Here is a 20,662-nt window from a genome sequence, read left to right as displayed (position 1 = left end):
TGCAGATGTCAAGGCGAATATCCATGGTTCGTTTTTACAGATGCAGAAATAAATGTGGTATCTATGTAGGGCTCTAGTCATATAGTTCATATTCCCCTCCCTCACAATGAGGCAGCATTAAGTATGCCTAGACCATCTCTTCGCATCCTCTGCAAGTGGTTAAAATTCAACACAGATCAGAACAATCAAAAGTTGTTACCATCAAGTGGCTATTCAGTTACCTATGTGATCAGACCCTTCTTATTCCAGATACTGATACTAAGGTTCAGATGTCTACATCAGAAAATCACCAGCATATTTGGGAAACTCAGTGACATCTGCAGCAGAACTGCCATGGATTGCAAGGACCAAAAAAAAAAAAAAAAAAAGTCACCCTCTCAGTCATAAAGCTGTTCCGGGTAGGTCAGATATGAGAGTCATACTGGTGGAGTAACAGGGGAAGTTGGCAGTGATACTAATGTGTGCTACATTCACTATGAGGTAGGCTCCAGAGAGATCAATCTGGCACTGTTCACACATTTTCAAGCCTATAAAATATGTTAAGAATATTTCCAGGTAGATTTTATGAAGTAAGAATAATGCATATGTCTGCACTGAACACCCTGTTTTTGACTCCATTTACAGATATCCTGTGAGATCTAGCAGTGTCAAAGTGCATTTCTGCTCTCAGAGATGATTTTGGAAGTAATGTCCTTGAGGAGGGATGATTTCCATATTTATTGTGTCTCAGTTACTCTAGATCATATTTGTTGGCTTTACAAATGAAAAGACTAGAGTAGTTCAGCCCTTGCCGTGCTCAAACCAAACATAGGGGACTTGAAAAAACAATCTCTCTGTGAGGAGTATCCATGGAAATTCCCTGCATTGTCCCACTGAAGGATAGAGTTTGCCCTACCTGAAGAAAAAGCCAAGGAATGATGCACCCAAACCTGGTGGATTCTCACCAGATCTATGTGCACTCAGTCATGCAAAGGTCATATTTTTTGCCCCTTTGACAACTCTGCCCCCCAGTGGTGCATCCTGGCCTCCAGTAGGCACAGCTATCCATAAGAAAACTGGAAAGAAGATATGTAGAGGAGAGAATACCTCCATGTTACCAATTCCTGGCTATCTCTGCAAGGAGAACTGTTCCCTCTAATCTACTGGATTGTCCCCTCCCCCCCGCCCTTCTAACCTCCCCTGCATATAGGCCATAGATGTGCAGAGAACCACTCTAATTTTGAAATTCACTCTCAATTTCAAACTGATGCTCTGGAAGGAGGCAAACATTCTGATTAGTAAGTCAGTCTTGAACTAGTTTTAAACACAGAGCATACAAAGGCTTATTTCCCCTAGGAAAGCTGATAACTTAGATGGTAAAAAGTCATCAAAAATAATTAGCCCATAGGGGTATAAACCATGAATAAAATTCTGCAAGTAATTAATGTACACCCTCCTTGGAGAGTGGGAAGAGTTTTAATCTTACATGAAGATACACTCACACTCATGTCAAAACACAGAAAATACAATCTGAGAACCCACTCAACAAGTATTACTGTGACATGTGCCCACAAAATGGCTGGAAAACGTCAAAGTAATCCGGAACCAACAAAATGGTGTTTTACAAAATTGAAGGTCATAATAGACCAATCTCGGCCCAGTCATTTACGCTAGTTGAAAACTTTCTTTTGACACTATTTTTTATGAAGCATGTCTGCCTTCCATGAAAAATGTTGATTTTTCATACAAAAACATAAAGCCCCAAACCAGAAGTAATTCTGATTTTCATCTGAAAATGTAAAATAATGTAAAATAATTCTGAAATGCTACTGTGGTGTTTTTCCTTCATAGGGCAGGTTCATCTCCTATGATGTACTGTGATCCCCGCATTGCAAGGGAAGACTGCTGGGTATCATGGGAGATGTACTCTAACCATAGAATCCATCCATAAGTTAGAATAAAAACCATGAGGTACCAAAGCTACCACTCCCATCAGGCACTGTAGTGGCATTTCAGAATAAAAATATTCCAGTTGCTGGCCAACATATTCTGGTTTTTATTTTAACAAAAAAAAAGTTTTTCCATGGAAAACTGTTATTAAAGCCCGGTTCCTCCCCAAAGTATCACTCAGGTACGTGGTCTCTTCTTTTTCAATCCTTCACTTCGTCCAGTTGCATTTAACCCAGCTTTCTATACAGTCCCAAGATCCCAGGGCTCCTCCTTAGCTCCGTAAAGTTGAAAAACCTGTATCTAATAACAAAAGTTATATACAATTCACTATTATGGCTATCTTTCTTTAGTCATTTTTCACAAAATTCATTATTTCATCTAACAGATATTTTGAAAGGTTTATGAATTTTTTATTTCCAGTCAGTACACCTCACCCTCAATTGAGAGTAATGAGATGCTTTGAATAAAACAGTTCAACTATGTTCTACTATACAGACAGCCAAAGCAAAAATTAAACTTTTAAGCTTTGAGTCCTCTAAATGTCAAAAGTACATACATAGCCACACAGAATTTTAAAACAGCTAATATACACGTAAAACTAAGCTCCCAGAGTACAGAAGATTTTCTCACATCTACCTTTTTGAATTATTTTAATTGCTGGTTCAAAATTTGCTAGACAAAGGGTGAAATCTCATCTCTCGAAGTCAATGGCAAACCTTCATTCACTTCAGTAGAGCAAGATTTCTTCCTACATTTTTAATATTTTGCATTTGTAGTATCTTAAATCTATTATTACTAGTTTATAAGAGAAATACTGCTCTTGGAATGAACTTCACATACAGCTCCATTGACCCAACAGACTCTGACGTAAGCCACACTGAATTCAGTGGTGATCAGTCCACACAGAGTTCTTTGTGGGATCAAGGCTTTAGCAGACAAAAGATAGTTCTTGCCCTTTCTCTGTTTGGAACCCCCAAACCTGCAGCTATACTGTTTCTTTTGTTATTCTAATCCCACAAACCTTTGTGGCCTTGCCTAATCCAGACACAACCCTTGTACTTATACAGATACTGCCAGGGCATGCCCGATTTTTAAAATCTGTCCTGAAACCAGGCCTGCTGATGGGGAGGAGAGTAAGCAGGCAGTTACCCCAGGCCTCAGTGATTCAAAAAGGCCTGAGGTTCTGGCCACCACCACTCCTGTAGCAATGATGATGGCCGGGGTTATGGGCCCTTTAAATCACCCCTGGAACACTGCATGGAGGGCAAAGTTGTCCCACACATGCCCAGGACCTGGCAAGTCTGTTGGTTCCCCCTGCCTGATACTAGTTATTACCACCAGGTTACTCGGGAGCCAGCAACTCTCACATCACCTGGGCACCTTCCATCAGTAAGAATAATGAAGAGCCTGGGGAGGTTTCAGCTGAGATGGAGATAAGGTGGGAATCTTAGCACTAGCCCAGACACTGTATATGCTTGGGAATGTACCTCGGTTCCCTACAGGAACACAAATACAGACAACAAACAATGAAAACTATCACAACTGTACTTACAAGGTTATCCTAGCACCATACATGGGGAAATGTAACAGATGACTGCAAAGTATCTGTTAAAATTGTACCAGGTGGAACTACAATAGCTCAGTATGACAAAGCTCCTCCTCGAACTTGGTGGGTCCTGCACTTTCAGGTGGATTACTTGCCTCAGAGGCTCACAGCAGCCCTCAATTTAGACACCAGCTTGCTGTTTGTTGAGCTACTCTCATCATTAGCCAGCATGGGAAAAAGAGGGGAACCAAACTTCATAGTCTCCATGGCCCCTACAAGTGGTACAGGGTAGGGCAAACCCTTTTACCAAAGCTAGTCTCTCTCTAGTACTGAAATGAGGAGTTGGTGAGGAGGGGAACCCAAGCCCGCCCTCTATTCTGGGCTCCAGCCTATGGACTCTGTGATAGCAGCTGTCTATAATGTCCCTGGTAACAGCTGTGTGACAGTTATGAGTCAGTGGGCCACTTACCCACAGCCTTCCCCAGTATCTTCCTTACCGTAGGTTCACCCTACTGGCAACTGATTTCACTTTCCCCTCTCAGACTCTCCACATCTCCTCTCACACTCTGAACTAATGGAAGCGGCAGTCTTTTTAACCAGTCTCAACTGGTTCTTAATTGGCTCCCTGTGTTCTGACTAGTCTGACTCATTTGACACTGGAAACCTAATTGGCTCCAGGTGCTTAATTGCTCTGATTGATTCTGGCAAGTTCCTGCTGGTTCTAGACTAGCCTTGTTAGTTTACCCTGGGAACAGAGATTTACTCAATCTAGGGCTAATATATTTCTCTTCTACCACTCTTTTGTACCTCTCTAGCCTGACCCTGTCACATCAGCTAATAGTTAACAGCAACATACACCTAGCCTCATATGGGGTCTAGCCCCATCCATGAGTGCCCATACTCAAGTTTAGAGCCCTGAGCCTTCTCTTGCATGGGGGGCAGGAGTTCAGGCCAGCACTCTCTAAACCTGGCAAAAGCATTCCCAGATGAAACAAGGAGTGAGGCAGATCTGGACGGAGACAGTCTAAGCTGCACAGTGCTAGATGACTGTAGCATTTGTTATATCAGAGAGCAAGAGCCCATATCATAAATTCCCTTTCAATTCTTTTGAAACTTAACACTGCCTCTTCAACCTACAGAGTGCAGCACAACAGTAATTCATGCTTTCCTCAGTCAGCTGTAAACCAAATTCAGCTCTGCCACACAACCGACAGCTGTCGCTCTCAATGCCTAATTGTGGCGAAAGAGTTCATGACCTAGGGCTCAGTACAAACAAGTTGCCAACCACAGTGCAGCGTTACTCGTGAGTGCATTTTTCCAACCCTAGCAACTCAACAGAAGGGCCCTGGTCATGGCTTTTCCTCATCCCAAAACCCAAAGGGAGCATCAACTCTATGCTCCCTCCTTGGGAAATATAGCCCATCTCCCTCCCTGCAGCAATTTCTGCCTCAGGAAACTCAAGAGAGGTCCCAGAAAGTGCCCAACACTACATCACGGGCTATGCAGTCCTTCAAAACCAGCATACAGCAATGATTCTCAGTCTTTTTGAAACCGGCTTGCTACCTTCCCAAATTGCGTCAAGGACATCTTAGGGACTGGTCACTGAGAAAGACTGTTCAATCAGAATACCTCTGATAGGGTTCAGAGGCTCCTTAAACAAGGGACGATATTTTGTTTAATCAAATTAAGGTTAAGAAGTGAACTAATCACAGGCTACAGTTATCTATATGACAGAGATTTCTGATAGTAGTGGGCTCTTTAATCTCACAGAGAAACGCATAAAGAGACCCAGTGGTTAGAAGCTGAAGTTAAACAAATTCTGACTAGCAAAAAGGCAATTTTTGAAGACTGAGGATATCGCGGGCTGCCTCTGCTGCTACCCAGCAAAACCTCATATCCTGCCTCGGTCAGGTAGTTTCATAGTCACACACACCAGGCTGTTTACCTCTCACCAAGATGAATGTTTATTTCTCTTTTTCATAGTAATAGTGTGCAATGTAAGTTTATAGCAAGGATAAGGTTCCCTGCAGCCCTCACTCCCCTGCCTAGGCTCACCCCATGAGCCCCTTCCCAAGTTACCTTGACCTGCTGTTTTCTCCCCTTACATTTGTCATCCCCATGCTTTATCAAAATTGGCTTTTGAAGATAAATGTGCATAACTCAAAGGTGCTTTATGCAAAACAGGTCATGTAACATGTCAATTTTACAATTACAATCTGCTGAATCTGTATATCTTATTTTTGTGCATGTATCATTCTTGTAAGTGAAGTTAGAAATGTGAAATATAGATCTGAAATAAATTCTCCCATGTTTAAAGAAGGATGAATTCAAACTGGAACAGGTACAAAGAAAGGCCACTAGGATGATCCGAGGAATGGAAAACCTGTCTTATGAAAGGAGATTCAAGGATCTTGGTTTGTTTACCTTAACCAAAAGAAGGCTGAGGGGAGATATGATTACTCTCTTTGGCTACGTCTACACTGGCCCCTTTTCCGGAAGGGGCATGTAAATTTCAGCAGTCGTCGTAGGGAAATCCGCGGGGGATTTAAATATCCCCCGCGGCATTTAAATAAAAATGTCCGCCGCTTTTTTCCGGCTTTTAAAAAAGCCGGAAAAGAGCGTCTACACTGGCCCCGATCCTCCGGAAAAAGCGCCCTTTTCCGGAGGCTCTTATTCCTAGGAATATAGCCCATTCCCATTCCTAGGAATAAGAGCCTCCGGAAAAGGGCGCTTTTTCCGGAGGATCGGGGCCAGTGTAGACGCTCTTTTCCGGCTTTTTTAAAAGCCGGAAAAAAGCGGCGGACATTTTTATTTAAATGCCGCGGGGGATATTTAAATCCCCCGCGGATTTCCCTATGACGACTGCTGAAATTTACATGCCCCTTCCGGAAAAGGGGCCAGTGTAGACGTAGCCTTTAAGTATATTAGAGGGATAAATGCCAGAGAGGGAGAGGAATTATTTAAGCTCAATACCAATGCAGACACAAAAACAAATAGACATAAGCTGGCTATTAGGAAGTTTAGACTCGAAATTAGGTGAAGGTTTCTAACCATCAGAGGAGTGAAGTTCTGGAACAGCCTTCCAAGGGAAGTAGTGGGGGCAGAAGACCTATCTGGCTTCAAGATAAAGCTAGATGGGTTTATGAAGGAGATGGTTTGATGAGGTAACATGGTCTTGGCAATTAATTGACCTTTTACTATCAGTGGTAAATAGGCCAATGGTGGGAAGATAGGAATTGCTATAGAGAACTTTTTTCTGGGTGTCTGGTTGGTGAGTCTTTCCCACATGCTCAGGGTTCAGCTGATCGTCATATTTGGGGTTGGGAAGGAATTTTCCTCCAGGGTAGATTGGCAGAGGCCCTGGAGGTTTTTCGCCTTCCTCTGTAGCATGGGGCACGGGTCACTTGCAGGAGCATTCTCTGCATCTTGGAGTCTTTGAACCATCATTTCAAGGACTTCAATATCTGAGACACAGGTGAGAGGATTATTCTAGCAGTGGGTGGGTGAGATTCTGTGGCCTGCATTGTGCAGGGGGGGGGGAACTAGATAATCATAATGGTCCCTTCTGATCTTAAAGTCTGTGAGTCTATGAGAATCTGTTTATAGCTCTAAATATGTTAATGTGGACCATTAGTCATATTTCAAGGTCCTAATGACTCAAACCAACAACCTCTGGATGGTCATTTTTGTCCTGTAAGCCCAAACTGTGGTTGGTACAGGGCTGGCCCAAGCCATTTTGGCACCCCGGGCCTGGGCCCAGGCGCATGGCACCGCCTCTGAGCGCACGGCGCATGTGCGGGCCCAGCCATGGCCATTGGCATGCAGCCTGGGGCCCGCTCCCTGGGCACACGGCACATGCGCCGCCCAGCCTGGCCTGGGTACTGCTGCTGGCGCGCGCGCCAGGCCGTGCAGGGCCCCGCGTCCGTGTGGGGAAGGGCACTGCTGGCCGGTGCCGTGGGGGGGACCGGCGCTGTGGGAGCCGGGCGCGCGGCACCTGATGGCAGCTATAAGTGACACTGCGTGCCCCTTACAGCTTCCATCAGGCGCCCCCCATCGGTTGGCTCCCTGGGCAGCTGCCCGGCTCTCCCACCCTTTAGTCCAGCCCTGGGTTGGGCCTAGAAAGACTTGTGACCAGACACCTGACAGTGGAATATTTAAAGTGAAGTCTTTAAAGCTAAGTTGAATATCTTTCTAAATACATATTTGAAATCAAACAAGCAATGAGCTTGAAGCAGAAATTACCAGGTGAGGCTCAATGACCTGTGTTATGTAGCAGTTCAGATTAAATGATAATGGTCCCTTCTAGCCTTATAATCTATGAATCATCCAAGAAGTTTTCCACCAAAACAGAGGAAATAAGACTTGACATTACTGGTACTTCTATGGTAAAAACGCAACATATTTTAAAATACTATATCAGGCCTTCTGTAATATCACGAGGACGCAAAAGGGTAGAGAAACTTGCTTGAAATAGATGGCCTGAGAATATTTTATACAAGGGTTTGAAATATTTTATAGAAGGATTTGGTACTGCTTTGGGCAGGGGGCTGGACTCCATGACCTCCTGAGGTCTCTTCCAGCCCTAGAATTCTATGAAATGTCTCTAATTAGCACAGTTCTGTGCCATATTATTTTCTTTCTTGCATACTTAAACCAACAACATAAATCCTTATGCTCTTATTTTTTACCCCTGACCATTTTCTTTTTTACCTTGACAAGCGTCCAACTCAGCCCCTTTCAGAAGCATGGCATTAGGCAATGTGAGATGATTACAGGAAAGCTGATTCTCCTCTCTCTCACAGCAGGACACACAAGCAGTAACTATAGTAAAGTCAGCGGGGAATTATATGGGATAAGTGAGAGAACAATCAGGCCCATGACATTTAGAACCAAGCTGGATGTTTTCTCAGAATTACCAAGTATCAGAGTCAACAACTTGATTAATGAAAATAATTGTCTTCTTCACAAACAATATTTTATAGTTAGCAACAGCACTGCTGCTGCTCACTCTTGACTCATTTGTGGATTCATGTTTAAAAGGCGGACATCTCATAAGCGAGGCAGGATACTGAGTCAAGTCAGATCTCATTATCAACTTGAGGTGGGCTCTTATAAGTAAGGGCAACATTTTCAAAAGCAGCCAAGTGAGGTAGGAGCCTAAGGATTTCTACACTGCCATGTAGTTCAAAGTAATGGGGTGTGCACTGGCATGCTGCTCTGTAACTTTCCAATCTAGATGCTGCAAGTGTGAATTTGCATATATGGAGTACTCTCTGAAGAGGGACTTACTCCTGACATACTATAGTGTGAGTGGAGAAACAGGTCCTAGGTATGTATGTTTCAGTTCCTGTGCACATACTAGGTTTTTTATTCTAAGTATGTTCTAGGCCCCACCCTTTTGACAGCCCTTCGGCAGCTGTGTACTTTATGCTTTTATTAGGATGTGAGAATTCTCACACAGCAGGAGAATTTCACGCAGCAGGATGTTTTATTGATCCAACAACCAGTTTTTGTTCCTAAAAATATTGTACATTATGGGTGGGCTTCCTAGGGAGCAGCAGCTTCAAATGATGCCTGCCTTTGATTTCGTAAGCATAAACCCTATGATGTAACATATGTAAGTATATAAGAATTGCCGTATTGGTTCAGACCAACCTATCTAGTCTAATATTCTATCTGTGACAGTGGCCAGTACTAGCTCAAGAAACCCTGCAATCGGTAGTTACAGGATAACCTACTCCAGGAAAAGCCTAAGAAGTTACTCCCCAATAGTTAGAAGCAAATTAGGAGGAGATAGATCTCTCTCAGGACGTAGCCCAATACTATGGAATGAACTCTCCCGGGAGTTAAGGATTCTCACAAAACTCCCCATCTTGAACACTATTTCTTTGCCTTTTCTCACAAACACAGTGCAACATGAATGTATCTATATACTGTTATTATTTAAAAAAATCTAAAATAAAATACTCCACACCTTGCTCCTCCTGAGAACAGGATGAGAGAATGAACATATGGAAGATGTTAGTCATATTGCTTCACGCACTGCTGGAAGGTTTCAGATACTACAGTGCTGAGAATGATATAAGAACCTGAATAGGACTTAATAGAATTAAGCTGTGAAGCACAAAGGGTCATATCCCTTTAAAAATACTTATTTCTTTAGTATTTACTAGAACACTTCTGGATATCTGTATCCATATAAATATTTGGTTCCTGTCTGAATCCTGCTAAGCTTTTGATAAGGATGGCATGTGGTAATGAGATCCACAGGTTAATTGTGTATCATGTAAAAAAAAGTATTTTCCTTTCATGTCACAGTCACATTAGGTATCTGAATATCATGTGATGCTATAATTATCACCAAAGAGATTACACATTATTTTTCTGCAGGGGAAAATGACAGACTGTACAAGTAGCACCAAAGTTTTAAGGATAAATTTCAAATAGCCAAAGTGTCCAAAGGCAGAGCAACAAGCTTTTGTCCATTGTAGTGTTTTGCAGTATTATTTGAGGTTTCTGACCCCTGTGTATATGCGGTGTTGTTGTCCAATTCACAGCAACAACACAAAAGTTAATGCATGTATAGACAGCTGCTAACAAGAAAATGATTTTCATTTCCATTCCCAGATCAGTGCCTATAGCCCAGGTGAGAGCAATAAGCAGCCCACAGGCTGGACACAGTTCACCAGAGTTAGCCCCTAATGAGCCTCTAGGGGCTTTATTTATCTGTGTGTTAGCAGATATGACCACTTGCAGTTCCCACTGACTGTGGTTTGCTGTTCCGAGCCAGTGGAAGCTGTGGAAAGGGGCATAGGCGGAGCAACTGCTTCCTTTAACTGCTCCCATTAGCCAAGAAGGGTGAACTGAGGCCACTCAGCACTCCTGTTGCAATCTCCCATTCTCATTCCATATGCTGATCATAATTGTCCTTCACACCCTACCAATCTACAATCTGAGTGCCTCCTTTTTAATCCCTGAGCCCCCATCCAGACAAACGATGTCTCACATTGCTGAAGGAGGAGCAGAAAAAGCTGGGTGGTGGACAGGATCAAAGGGCCAGGAGCAGGGGCTGTATACTTAGCAACTAGCAAAATGGGGAAAGGTTCTTGGTAAGACTCTATGCACTACTTTAAAAAAACAAGTAAAATCTGAAGCAGACAGATAATTTCCTTCCTCTTTTCTCCTTAGTGCCATAGACAAGAGGCACAAACAGGTGACTTGACAAGCTCAGCATTGAAACACCTCATTAAATTACTACTTTTAAAAACTGTTGATATCCAGTAATAAAATGAGATCCTAAGACAGTGAGTAACCTAAGATCTACTAGGCAGTTCTGGGCATCTTTAGTTCCCATTTTCTTTCTTTAATTTTTATACCAATCAAATATATCCCAACTTGATTCATTTTCATCCTCCCACCTCTGGCCATTACTTAGCCAAGCTACACACAATTTTTCCTGTATTATAGCCTGCCTTGTTTCCAGCTTTTGTCTCTGCAAACTGCCTGGATCATGTGGTACCTTCATATTAAGATGAATGTACAGGCCAGATCCTCAACTAATGCAAAGAAGTGTTGTTCAGCTGAAGTCAATGGGAGAGGGCCTGGCTTTAAATTAAGTGTTCATACAATGGAAAGCAGCACAGAATAGGAGAAATCTGAAAGGGGAATGAGGGCATAGACTATAGTATGAAGCTGACTAGGTTCCCCAAATTGCTGCACACAAACGAATGATTGCACCGGAATTCCCAGAGAAATCAGAATGCATTAACAGTCACCAATCAGTTTGTAAATGAACTGCAGCCAATGACTCATGTCAGTAACAAGCAAACAATTTTGTACTGATTAACGATATTATGAGCTGCAGTCAATTACTTAAGAAAACATCTGTAAAGAATTTTTTTAATTAGCTGCCAAAGTCTGGCTGATTCCATGTGTGAGGATCAGTCATTCTTGTTCATGGCACATTTCAGCCACTCATATCGGTATACTATAATGCAGGAACATTACAATTTAAAAGAGAATTATACCTCAAGAATATAAGCAGCATGAGATTCTGATGGAAAGACTTTACTTTTTTTTTTTTTGGCTATGATTTTCAGCATAGGCTGAGGACCTGCAGTTCTCACTGAATTCAACGAAGAACTGCAGATGCTCAGCATCTCCGTAGACCTAGTTATTAGTTACAGTACAAGTATACAATACCATCAGGAACACCAACTATAAATCTTACTATTTTTACACAGCTCCCCAGTCAGAGACCTTGACTTCAAAAAATAAAAACCCTTATGTCTTTCTTTGTTCCCCAGTGAATAACTCCTTATATATTAGGAACATCACTGAATCAGTCTGCAGGTTTGGTACTGCTATCAGAGCCAAGCAAATGACCCTGGGGAAGAGAGTGTTTCTGTGAAACCTGAAACCAAAAATGGTAGGGCAAGCAAAGAGAAATATGTTGAAAACTTTCAAGAGTGCAACCAAGCAGCAAGCCAAAACCAAAAAATGACCATAGCCTAAGCAGTGTCTATAGTAGAAAAGGAGAACACAACCAGAATTTCTATGATGGTTATTAGGGATATTGTTATTCCCCATCCATCTAACAGGGATGGTACTCAGATACTCTGATGATGTTCAACAATCGAAACCCCCAAAACAGGTAGATTTTGGCAAAGAACTACTGGTTTTCGGAAAGTCAATGCAAATGACTTTACATCAACTTTAGTGGATCGATTTCACCCTACATATTTTAAGTTTTGGGTGTTCTTGGGACATGCCTTGAAGAGGTCTTGTTTTCAGCAAGTAATGAACGTCTAACCCTTTACTTATTATATGTTCTAGAAAAATAAGGGCTTGCTTATACAAATTGCTAGTGTGCAGCAAGTTGGATATAAATCTATCTTGCAGTAGCTTGGTGTGCATTCACTTTGTGTCTGGACCATGCAGCACAATAAAAGTTCCATAGTGCATTTTAATCCCATTTTGAAATTAGGCTTTAAATTGTAATTTACAGCACATCAAGAGTTACATTCTCTCAGCAGCTTCCCAATCATTTCAAGATTTAGTTAAAAAATGGTCTGTTTGTTTTCAGAACTGCTCTTGGACTTGCTCCAGCCATTCTCACGTACCACTCTTTCTCACCCTGCTACCGCTGTTCGTCTAACGCTGGCCTTCTCACCATTCCTCCATGCACTCTGGCCGTGGCAGGGGAGAGAACCATCACTTTGGCAGCTCCTTCCATCTGGAACAGCCTTCTCATGTCTTTTCATCTCTCTGACATACCAGCCCTCTGCTGAAAGCGCCGTCCTTCCTTTCTCATGTAACTCAGTTTCTTTTTGCTCTTTGCTTTAATTAACTTGACAAAAATACTATTTATTTTTGAATTCTCCTTTTCTTTAGCTTTGTAGGAATGACATTATAGTTCAAGACATTCCATAAAATGACATGTTATTGCAGCACATGAAATTTTGGTCAGGAGCAATGTTAAACCACATTAAAACCTTTGAATGAATTTATAAGCTGAAAGACAGAAACTTTCTAATGAGGGTAATCTCTTAACTCCCCCACATCGCTTATGCTATTGTTTTGATATAGAAAAGCAAAGCATGAAAGGATGCTGTATGACTTACTCCTAGCATGCACAGCTATTCTTTGGTTTGCCTGTCCACATGTCCCTAACAAGGGCAATCACACTGTTTTTTTGCACTTGCATATTCTACAGGAGAGCTTGTTAAAATCCAAATGAATCTGTCAGCACAAATGATGGAATCCCACATGACAAGAGCAGGGATTAGTGTGACAAAACATCTGCCTATGTCGACACACAATGTCAAGAGAAATGAAGCTCCAGAAGACACTGATCCATGCAGCTTAGCATCCGCACTTTGCCACTGACTCCTCTGTGACAGCTGGGTGCACTCGCACGATAAGTGTGTTTCTTCCTGATGCAGCCATGAAGAGCACAAGGCTTATTCTACAGGAGGCTTCCTGACAGCTCTGCCTTAGGAGTTTATGCTGAAAGCATTTATAGTGCTATAAATGCTTCCTTCTCTCTTTCACCGTGAATTCTTAAAGACTGGTTCTCCTGAGAAGGCAATTTACTTACTTGGGATAATTCCTTTGATGAAAGTTGGGTAGAATCTCTGTGTTCTGCCTTGAATGGAGAAGCAGTAAATCTTGAAATCTTTCTGTCAAAGGAGAAAAGAAAAACAGATCTCAGGTTGTGACTTCATGTTATAAAAGTTCAGCCCATCAGTAAGCAAACAGTATCATAAGAAACGGCCACACTGGGTCAGACCAAAGGTCCATCTAGCCCAGTATCCTGTCCTCTGACAGTGGCCAATGCCAGATGCCAAGGGAGTGAACAGAACAGAGAATCATCGGGCTATCCATTTGCTATTGCCCATTTCCAGCTTTTGACAAACACTGTCCATTCTCTTCTATGGTATGGTTTTAACTAAGGCACCCACTCTAGACCATTAATAACCAAAACACATCCACTAGAAAACTAGAAATCAGTCTTTTAAACTACATTTTATAATATTGATGCCTTTTGTACTTACTATTAGGTTGGTTTTTTTTAATTCTGAACCAGTAGCACCATTAAGCCCCAACTGATGATACCAGTCTCTACTTTAGTTGTATGTATTATTCTAATTTGGAAAGGTAGATGGGTATACTGGCTTTATTCCTTCCAGTCTAAGAGGTCTCAAAGAGTCACTTCTCATCCATCCATGCCCTCACATGGGATTTCTCAGAGGTTCCATTCTGTCATTTCACCAGCTGAATATGAGTACTGTGCCAGCCATACATTACACAGCTCTTTGGCTCTCAGATGTAAGATCCTCATGGCATACATTCCTTGCCTTCCCTACGCCTAGAAACAGGGATCTGGGTGAAAATGACACAACTGAAGGGCAATCCTGAAAATATGGAGGTGATAATACTGATTGTACTGAATCTCTCTACTGCCTTCCTACCTCTCCGTTGGTACATTGCAATGTGCTTAAAGGATATGGCCTAATACTCACTGAAGTCAATGGGAGTTTAGTATTGACTATAATAGAAATAGAATTGGACTGGTATTTGGAAGCTTCAGTACAGAATGCAGCAGTCCATTTCACCAGTGAAATGAAGTGTGAGCACAATACAGTGATGTGCTGCAAACTGGATGGGCTTCCCATCTGTTTCCCAATGCAATGCATGTTATTGGCACTAATCTGTAGAGGGTTATAAAATCAAGGACCTCACTGCCTTGCAGATAACAATGGCTGAATTAAAATAGCTACATTTATCAACAGTCTTTAGATGTGAATGGTGTAGGGCTGGGAGGAGAGAGTTTTCTGTTGCAAATACCTGGCTTCAGAACCCTCTCCTAGTGGACACCTTCCAGAACATGAGATTGCTGGCCTTCAGAACATGGCATACAACTGGGGATGTAAAATACTATTTAATGGTAAACCAGTTAAATGTGATGTTTCAGGGTTAACAAACGGCAGTGGGCGGGGGCTGCTCCAACCTCCCCTCCCCCCCCCATACACACACCACAACATAGCCAGGATGGTGCAGACCCCCTCCCCCACACACACACACACTGCAGACTGGGGCTGCTTTATGCTGGCAGGTGCAGAGGGCAGAGAGCTGCTCTAGTCCCCACTGGTTAACTAGTTAACTTTTCACATCCCTACGTACAACTTATATTTGGTTACATATTTGCTTAATGTTAAATCTTACAGGCAATTTAAATTAGTGCACAATGTATTTTTGAAGATATTCAGCCAGGTACCAGAGCAACAGATGACTATAAAGGATCCTACAGTAAATCAGTATTTTCTGATCCATAATATACACACAAAGTGAAATATAAAACTGTGCATTTAAGTGGCCTTTATGCAAAATGGGATTACAATCAGATACTACAGTTTTCTGAAATGTACTTTAAGAGAAACACGCATGTGAAGTGCTAATGGTTGAACAATCCCAAAACCGGGATATGAGTTTGACCAAAACCAATCTTTATTGTCTCCCACCCTTTTTGTTCCCATAAATTAATGTCAGTAAATTAATCTACAGATCTACTATGCACATGGGATTAATTAGATCCCACCTTTTGCACATTTTAGCAAAACACAAGTTTCAAAAGCTTCACTCATTGACAAAGGAATTTCTGACTCTTCCCTGCAGGATTTTATGTTCCTGTGCCCATGAATTACATTCTTCAATATAAAGCACATCATTTAGTAATCACTAGCAGATGTGATATGGACAATATATTTCATTTTAGGATAGAATTATGCCTTCAAGAGTCAGTGCTTCCCATTTCACCCCATCTTCTTCAAGGCTGATATACAGTCGTAGTGATGGGGGAAAAAAGAATATTCACAGAATCCCATTAGGAAGACCTAGATCTGAAAATTTTCCATCAAAAATTATTTTTTTGTGAAAAATTAGGTTTTCTTTCTGCAGAAAATTTCTGAACAAAAAGCTGAATGTCCAAAATGAGAGAGGTTATTTAACAAAAAAACAAAACATTTGAACTTTGACATGCAGCTACACTGCCTCATAGGAGCTGTAGTCTGAATGCCCCATTTCCGCACTCTCCTTTATGAGCCAACCTCCCTGTCTTGAATACAGCTCCCATGATACACTGCATGCAACTCTCATGATGTACAGGCTCTTGGGAAGGGAAGGCAATGTAAGGACGGAGTTTTGGGAGAGAGATGGAGGGAGGGGAGGAGGAGGGCAGCAGCAGTGCATACTGGGACACAGTTTGCTTTTCTTTCTGCCCCCCCCCCCTCCCCCCCGACAATAAGGGAGCGAGGGGAAAGTACTTGGATTCCGTGCATGCCTCTCACTCCTGGCTGATGAAGGGAAGTGGCATAAGAGTAATTTGTGGAATCCAAGTACCTTTCCCCTTGCTCCTTGATCATCAGTGAAACAGGAAGAAAAACAAACCGCCTCCTGGTATGCACTGCTTCTGCCCTCCCTGCTCTCCTGAAATGCTGTCCTTGAGATTGTGGTGCAACATGGGAGATGTAGTCTAAACAAGAAGCCTGGTTAGCAGATGAGAATAGGAGCATGAAGCATTTGAAGTGCAACTCCCATGGATCACTAGGGTGCAATACTCAGGCCAGACTCCAACAAGACAATAGCTATGAGAAAGTTAAAAAGGTTTGCCTGCTTCATCACCGGGGTATGGTGGGTAAAGCTGGGACCAGAGAGTAACATCTCAGTCCTAACCTGGAACTCTGGGACCAGGTCAGGGCCTTTGTTTAAAGTGTTACAAATCATGCAGTTACCTCGTGTGTCTATTTAAAGGTGCAGTCAGCCAAATTCTGTTTGTGTAAAGGCTGACGCTCACTGCAGGAGTCATCCTACTTCACCTGGGCTGTAACAGACTACAACAGTAACTGGCCTTTGAATAGGACACGCAAGGTGCTTTATAATATGCTCAGTGGAGGGGGAGTTTCTTCCACCCCATGAAGGTTGGTCACAATACAGATTTTAACGTGGCACCCCAATAATAGGTCACTACAAGTTGTATGCACAAGTTAGGAATATTCTCTAGTTTAGTTTACATGGGGTTTTGAAAGTGTTACGTATAAGTGTATGCGGTGAAAAAAGCTTGAGGACAGATAGGACACTCCTCAGCAAGCAGGTAGACAATTCGTATCACCAGTGTTTGTCTGAAACAGGCACAGCCTGGGGGGGGCATCCCAAATCAGAAGACAGGCTTGCTCTCTCTCCTCCTCTCCCACCCATTCTCCTGGCCTTTCTCGTTGATGCAGGCCACTTGGCAGTATAGCAGCACTGAATTTGACTTCTTGAGAGTGGTTTCCAATAACATGACTGTTCTGGCCAATATTCAGGAGGATGTGGCCAATCACATTGACATGAACCAGAGTGCACATCTCTCTTATTGGTCTGATTTCCAGGCCAGTTAGACAAAACCACTTCAAACTATGGGCAGTTTCTCAGCAGGGATGGGCTTTGTATCCTCCTCTCATTATAGGCTTTGCTTCTTCTTCCATGCCAATAGGCTAAAAATACCTTCTCACTCTACAATGCATGTATCTTACATACTCCTCAAACAAGTGAAACCTCCAGCCCCTGAAAATTATTAATAGGAAAATATGTAATACTATTGATGTCTCCCTCCCTCTGTACTCCTTCCCACCCATGTGTATCTAAATTAGACTAAGTTCTTTAGTGCAAGAATTTATGTCTTTATTTAATTGGGTTTATTTAGATTTAAATAAGTAAAAAGATAACCTATACAAAGATCTAGACACCCTAACACACCCTAACTATCACCAATAAAATCTCAGCAGTATGAAAATAATCAGTTCAACAGAATATAACCAAGACAGACACCTAGCAAAACGTCTTTCCAGCCCTACCTAGCATCTATAGCTCCCATTGTCTTCTACTGCAGTTTTGAGTACACACCATCTCCGAAAAGACCAGCCCTATTCTGCTTTGACCTCATCTCTATTACATTTATGCAATTCCATTCACTTCGAGGAATTACTGAATATAATGGAGAAGAGAATACTTTATAAAATTGCAATTGCACTGTCTTCCATTAGCTATCAATTTATAGAGGCAGAATGGTGCATTTCAAATGACATTATCCTTTTTGATTATATTACCATCCATGACATTCTAAAATAGGATAGTACAATACATTCATCTGTAAAAATACTAAATGGTAATGACTGGAAAATATAGCATATTAAGAGATATGGCCTCAAAGCATTCTGAACTATCTACCAAGTCATGTTTCCTTATTCTAAAATGTGCAAGTAGTGATATAAAGTGGCCCAAATGGAAAACATATCATGATGATTCCTTGCATCTTCCTAACATTTATCAGCCAAGAACCTCAAAGTACATAACAATTACATTGCACAAAAATCCCTGGAATTATCATCTCCATTTTATAGATGGGCATGGTATAATAAAGATAGCTTAAGGCCTGATATTTCAGAGGTGCTGTGCATGTACAGTTCCTATTAATTCAACACTTTAGAAGATCATGACGTAAGAGACGGATCAAAGTCATCTGTTACAGTGCTGGAATAAAAGTCCAGGTCTCTTGACTCCCATTCTCTTGCTCCCTCTCACCCTGTTTATGAAATTCATTACAGAAATTAATAACAATACATCATCTATTCTAATTAAGGCAAATGATCCTATTTCTGTTAGTAAAAAGGCATATTGACAATAGAGCCAGAAAGTCAGAACAGTACACAACTGTAGTTGGAGGTGTTATTCCCCTCTATATCCAAGCCTCCTCCCTTCTTTTGAGAGCTTCAGATGTCCCTGAACACTTAATGGAAACATTGTGCGCACTGAACCGGATTAACAGTACAACTGAAGTTAATTGCTTTTTACAGGATATGAGGCTGCTTAAGCATATCTGTACAATTACCAGAGAGTTTTTTTTAAAATCAATGTTAATAAGAATGAACAGAAATGTAATTAGAAAGCGACTGTAAAATGAATAAAGTGCAAAAGGAAAAATGCTTCCCTTTGTCAGCTATGCAGCATAGAACAGTGTGGTCCAAGTGCTTTGTTCAATCCAAAATTCTCCCCATAGGGATGTATGCACAGCTTGGAATATTTGTAATTATGTTTCTGTAGCACTTCTGCTTTCATATGACATACAGATCGCAATCCTACCCTAAACTACACAGGGGTATACAGCCCTCTGCAAATTCAAACTTAAAAGATTGCATTAGGTCTGGTAAATTCACCTCAATTTTATGCATCCCACTTGTTATGAATAGCTCCATGAGCTGCTGTTTACAATCTTGCAATAAAAGATTTTTTTTGTTAAGTCAGCTTTCACAAAACTGTCAAGTACTTTAAAATGAAGTCTGGACCCTTCATGTGGATCTTGTCTCCAAGCCTGACAATTTTAGAAGCACTCTCAGAAGTGCTTCCTCATTGCCCTATTTTTAAAAAGTAGGATGTAAGCTGGTATTATTGCCAATAAAGGCAATAAAATGGCTATTATGCTGAGTAATACCTAGTCACAAGAGACGAGTCCAGTGTCCACTGTTTGTTTTTGGCCTGTGACTTCTTAATGTTTTGAAGTTTCTGAAGTTAAGAAAATGCTGATCATTCAAGTCCTCCTGAGGAAAGTCTCTATTACAAATATTCTAGGTTAGAATGAGATGTCGGAGACATCAATGAGATAAGAATATTCATAAGCGGTTAGAGTACAAACCACAAAATCCCTTAAACAAATTCCTTTTGCTTTTACTAACACAAAGAAAACCATTTATATAAGCTCTCACTGTTATAATTTTCACAAAATTAATCCATCCCTGTATTTAGTTAACACATTTAAAAATACTGTTAGTCCTCCCCCCACCCCATCTCACTAATTCAAACTGGGTATACTCTTATTCACAGAGCTGGTCCAAAAATATTCTCAAGAAATGTTTTAAAACATTTGGTGAAAACTTGAAACTGGCAAGTTTACAGCAGTGTTCCCTCTAAGGTGCACACCTGCGCGGGCATGCACCAAGAATTTGAGGCCCACCGACCTCCTGAGCAGAGCCATGCAGTGGCAGCTCAGCTTTTCCAGGGCAGGGCCATGTGGGGGCTGCCCCGAAATAGGAGCAGCACAGCAGCCACCACGTGACCCTGGCTCTAACTTTAGCCCTTCTCCAGGGCAGGAGCCACGGGTTGCGTGGCGGGCAACGGGTGCTCCAGCAGCTCCAGCCAGCGCCAAAGTGAAACACATATCTGCATCACAGGCAGTGCCTGCTCCAACGGCCCCAACTGGGGCCAAGGGGCCAGAGCCATGTTGCAGGCACCACCTGCTTTGGTGGCCCTGGCCAGGTCAGAGCTGCAGCTGAGCCACATAAGAATGTCCATACTGGATCAGATCAAAAGTCCATCTAGCCCAGTAACCTGTCTGACAATAGTGGCCAATACCAGATGCCCCAGAGGGAGGGAACACAATAAGTAATAATCACATGATCACTGTCATCCATTTCTAGACAAATAGAGGTTAGTACACCACTCCTACCCATCCTGGCTAATAGCAATTGATGGACCTAACCTCCATGAATCTAGCTAGTTCTTTTTTGAACCCTGTTAAAGTCCTAGTCTTCGCTACATCCTCTGGCAAGGAGTTCCACAGGTTGACTGTGTGCTAAGTGAAGAAAAACTTCCTTT

At 42.0% G+C, this 20,662-nt stretch overlaps 1 protein-coding gene and 1 long non-coding RNA gene across 7 annotated transcripts in view; both read right to left on the bottom strand.

The window, feature by feature from the left end:
* The window catches only part of NOX4 (NADPH oxidase 4), a 179,821-nt gene that overhangs the window by 62,096 nt on the left and 97,063 nt on the right, over window positions 1–20,662 (bottom strand). For all 6 annotated transcript variants that reach the window (XM_075919391.1, XM_006118376.3, XM_075919393.1 and 3 more), the window contains one exon: window positions 13,575–13,656. In XM_075919391.1, the coding sequence (XP_075775506.1) occupies window positions 13,575–13,656 (82 nt within the window). The remainder of the gene's footprint in view (window positions 1–13,574; window positions 13,657–20,662) is intronic.
* Window positions 1,515–5,927, bottom strand: LOC142826557 (uncharacterized). Its single transcript, XR_012900763.1, has 2 exons — window positions 3,945–5,927; window positions 1,515–2,229 (listed from the first exon to the last, which is right to left on the bottom strand). It is a non-coding gene; the product is annotated as an uncharacterized LOC142826557 (long non-coding RNA).

This window comes from Pelodiscus sinensis, chromosome 1 (assembly GCF_049634645.1).
Source record: "Pelodiscus sinensis isolate JC-2024 chromosome 1, ASM4963464v1, whole genome shotgun sequence".
NCBI lineage: Eukaryota > Metazoa > Chordata > Testudines > Trionychidae > Pelodiscus > Pelodiscus sinensis.
Note: the sequence above shows the minus strand (reverse complement) of the source record. Positions and strands in the feature narration are given on the sequence as shown.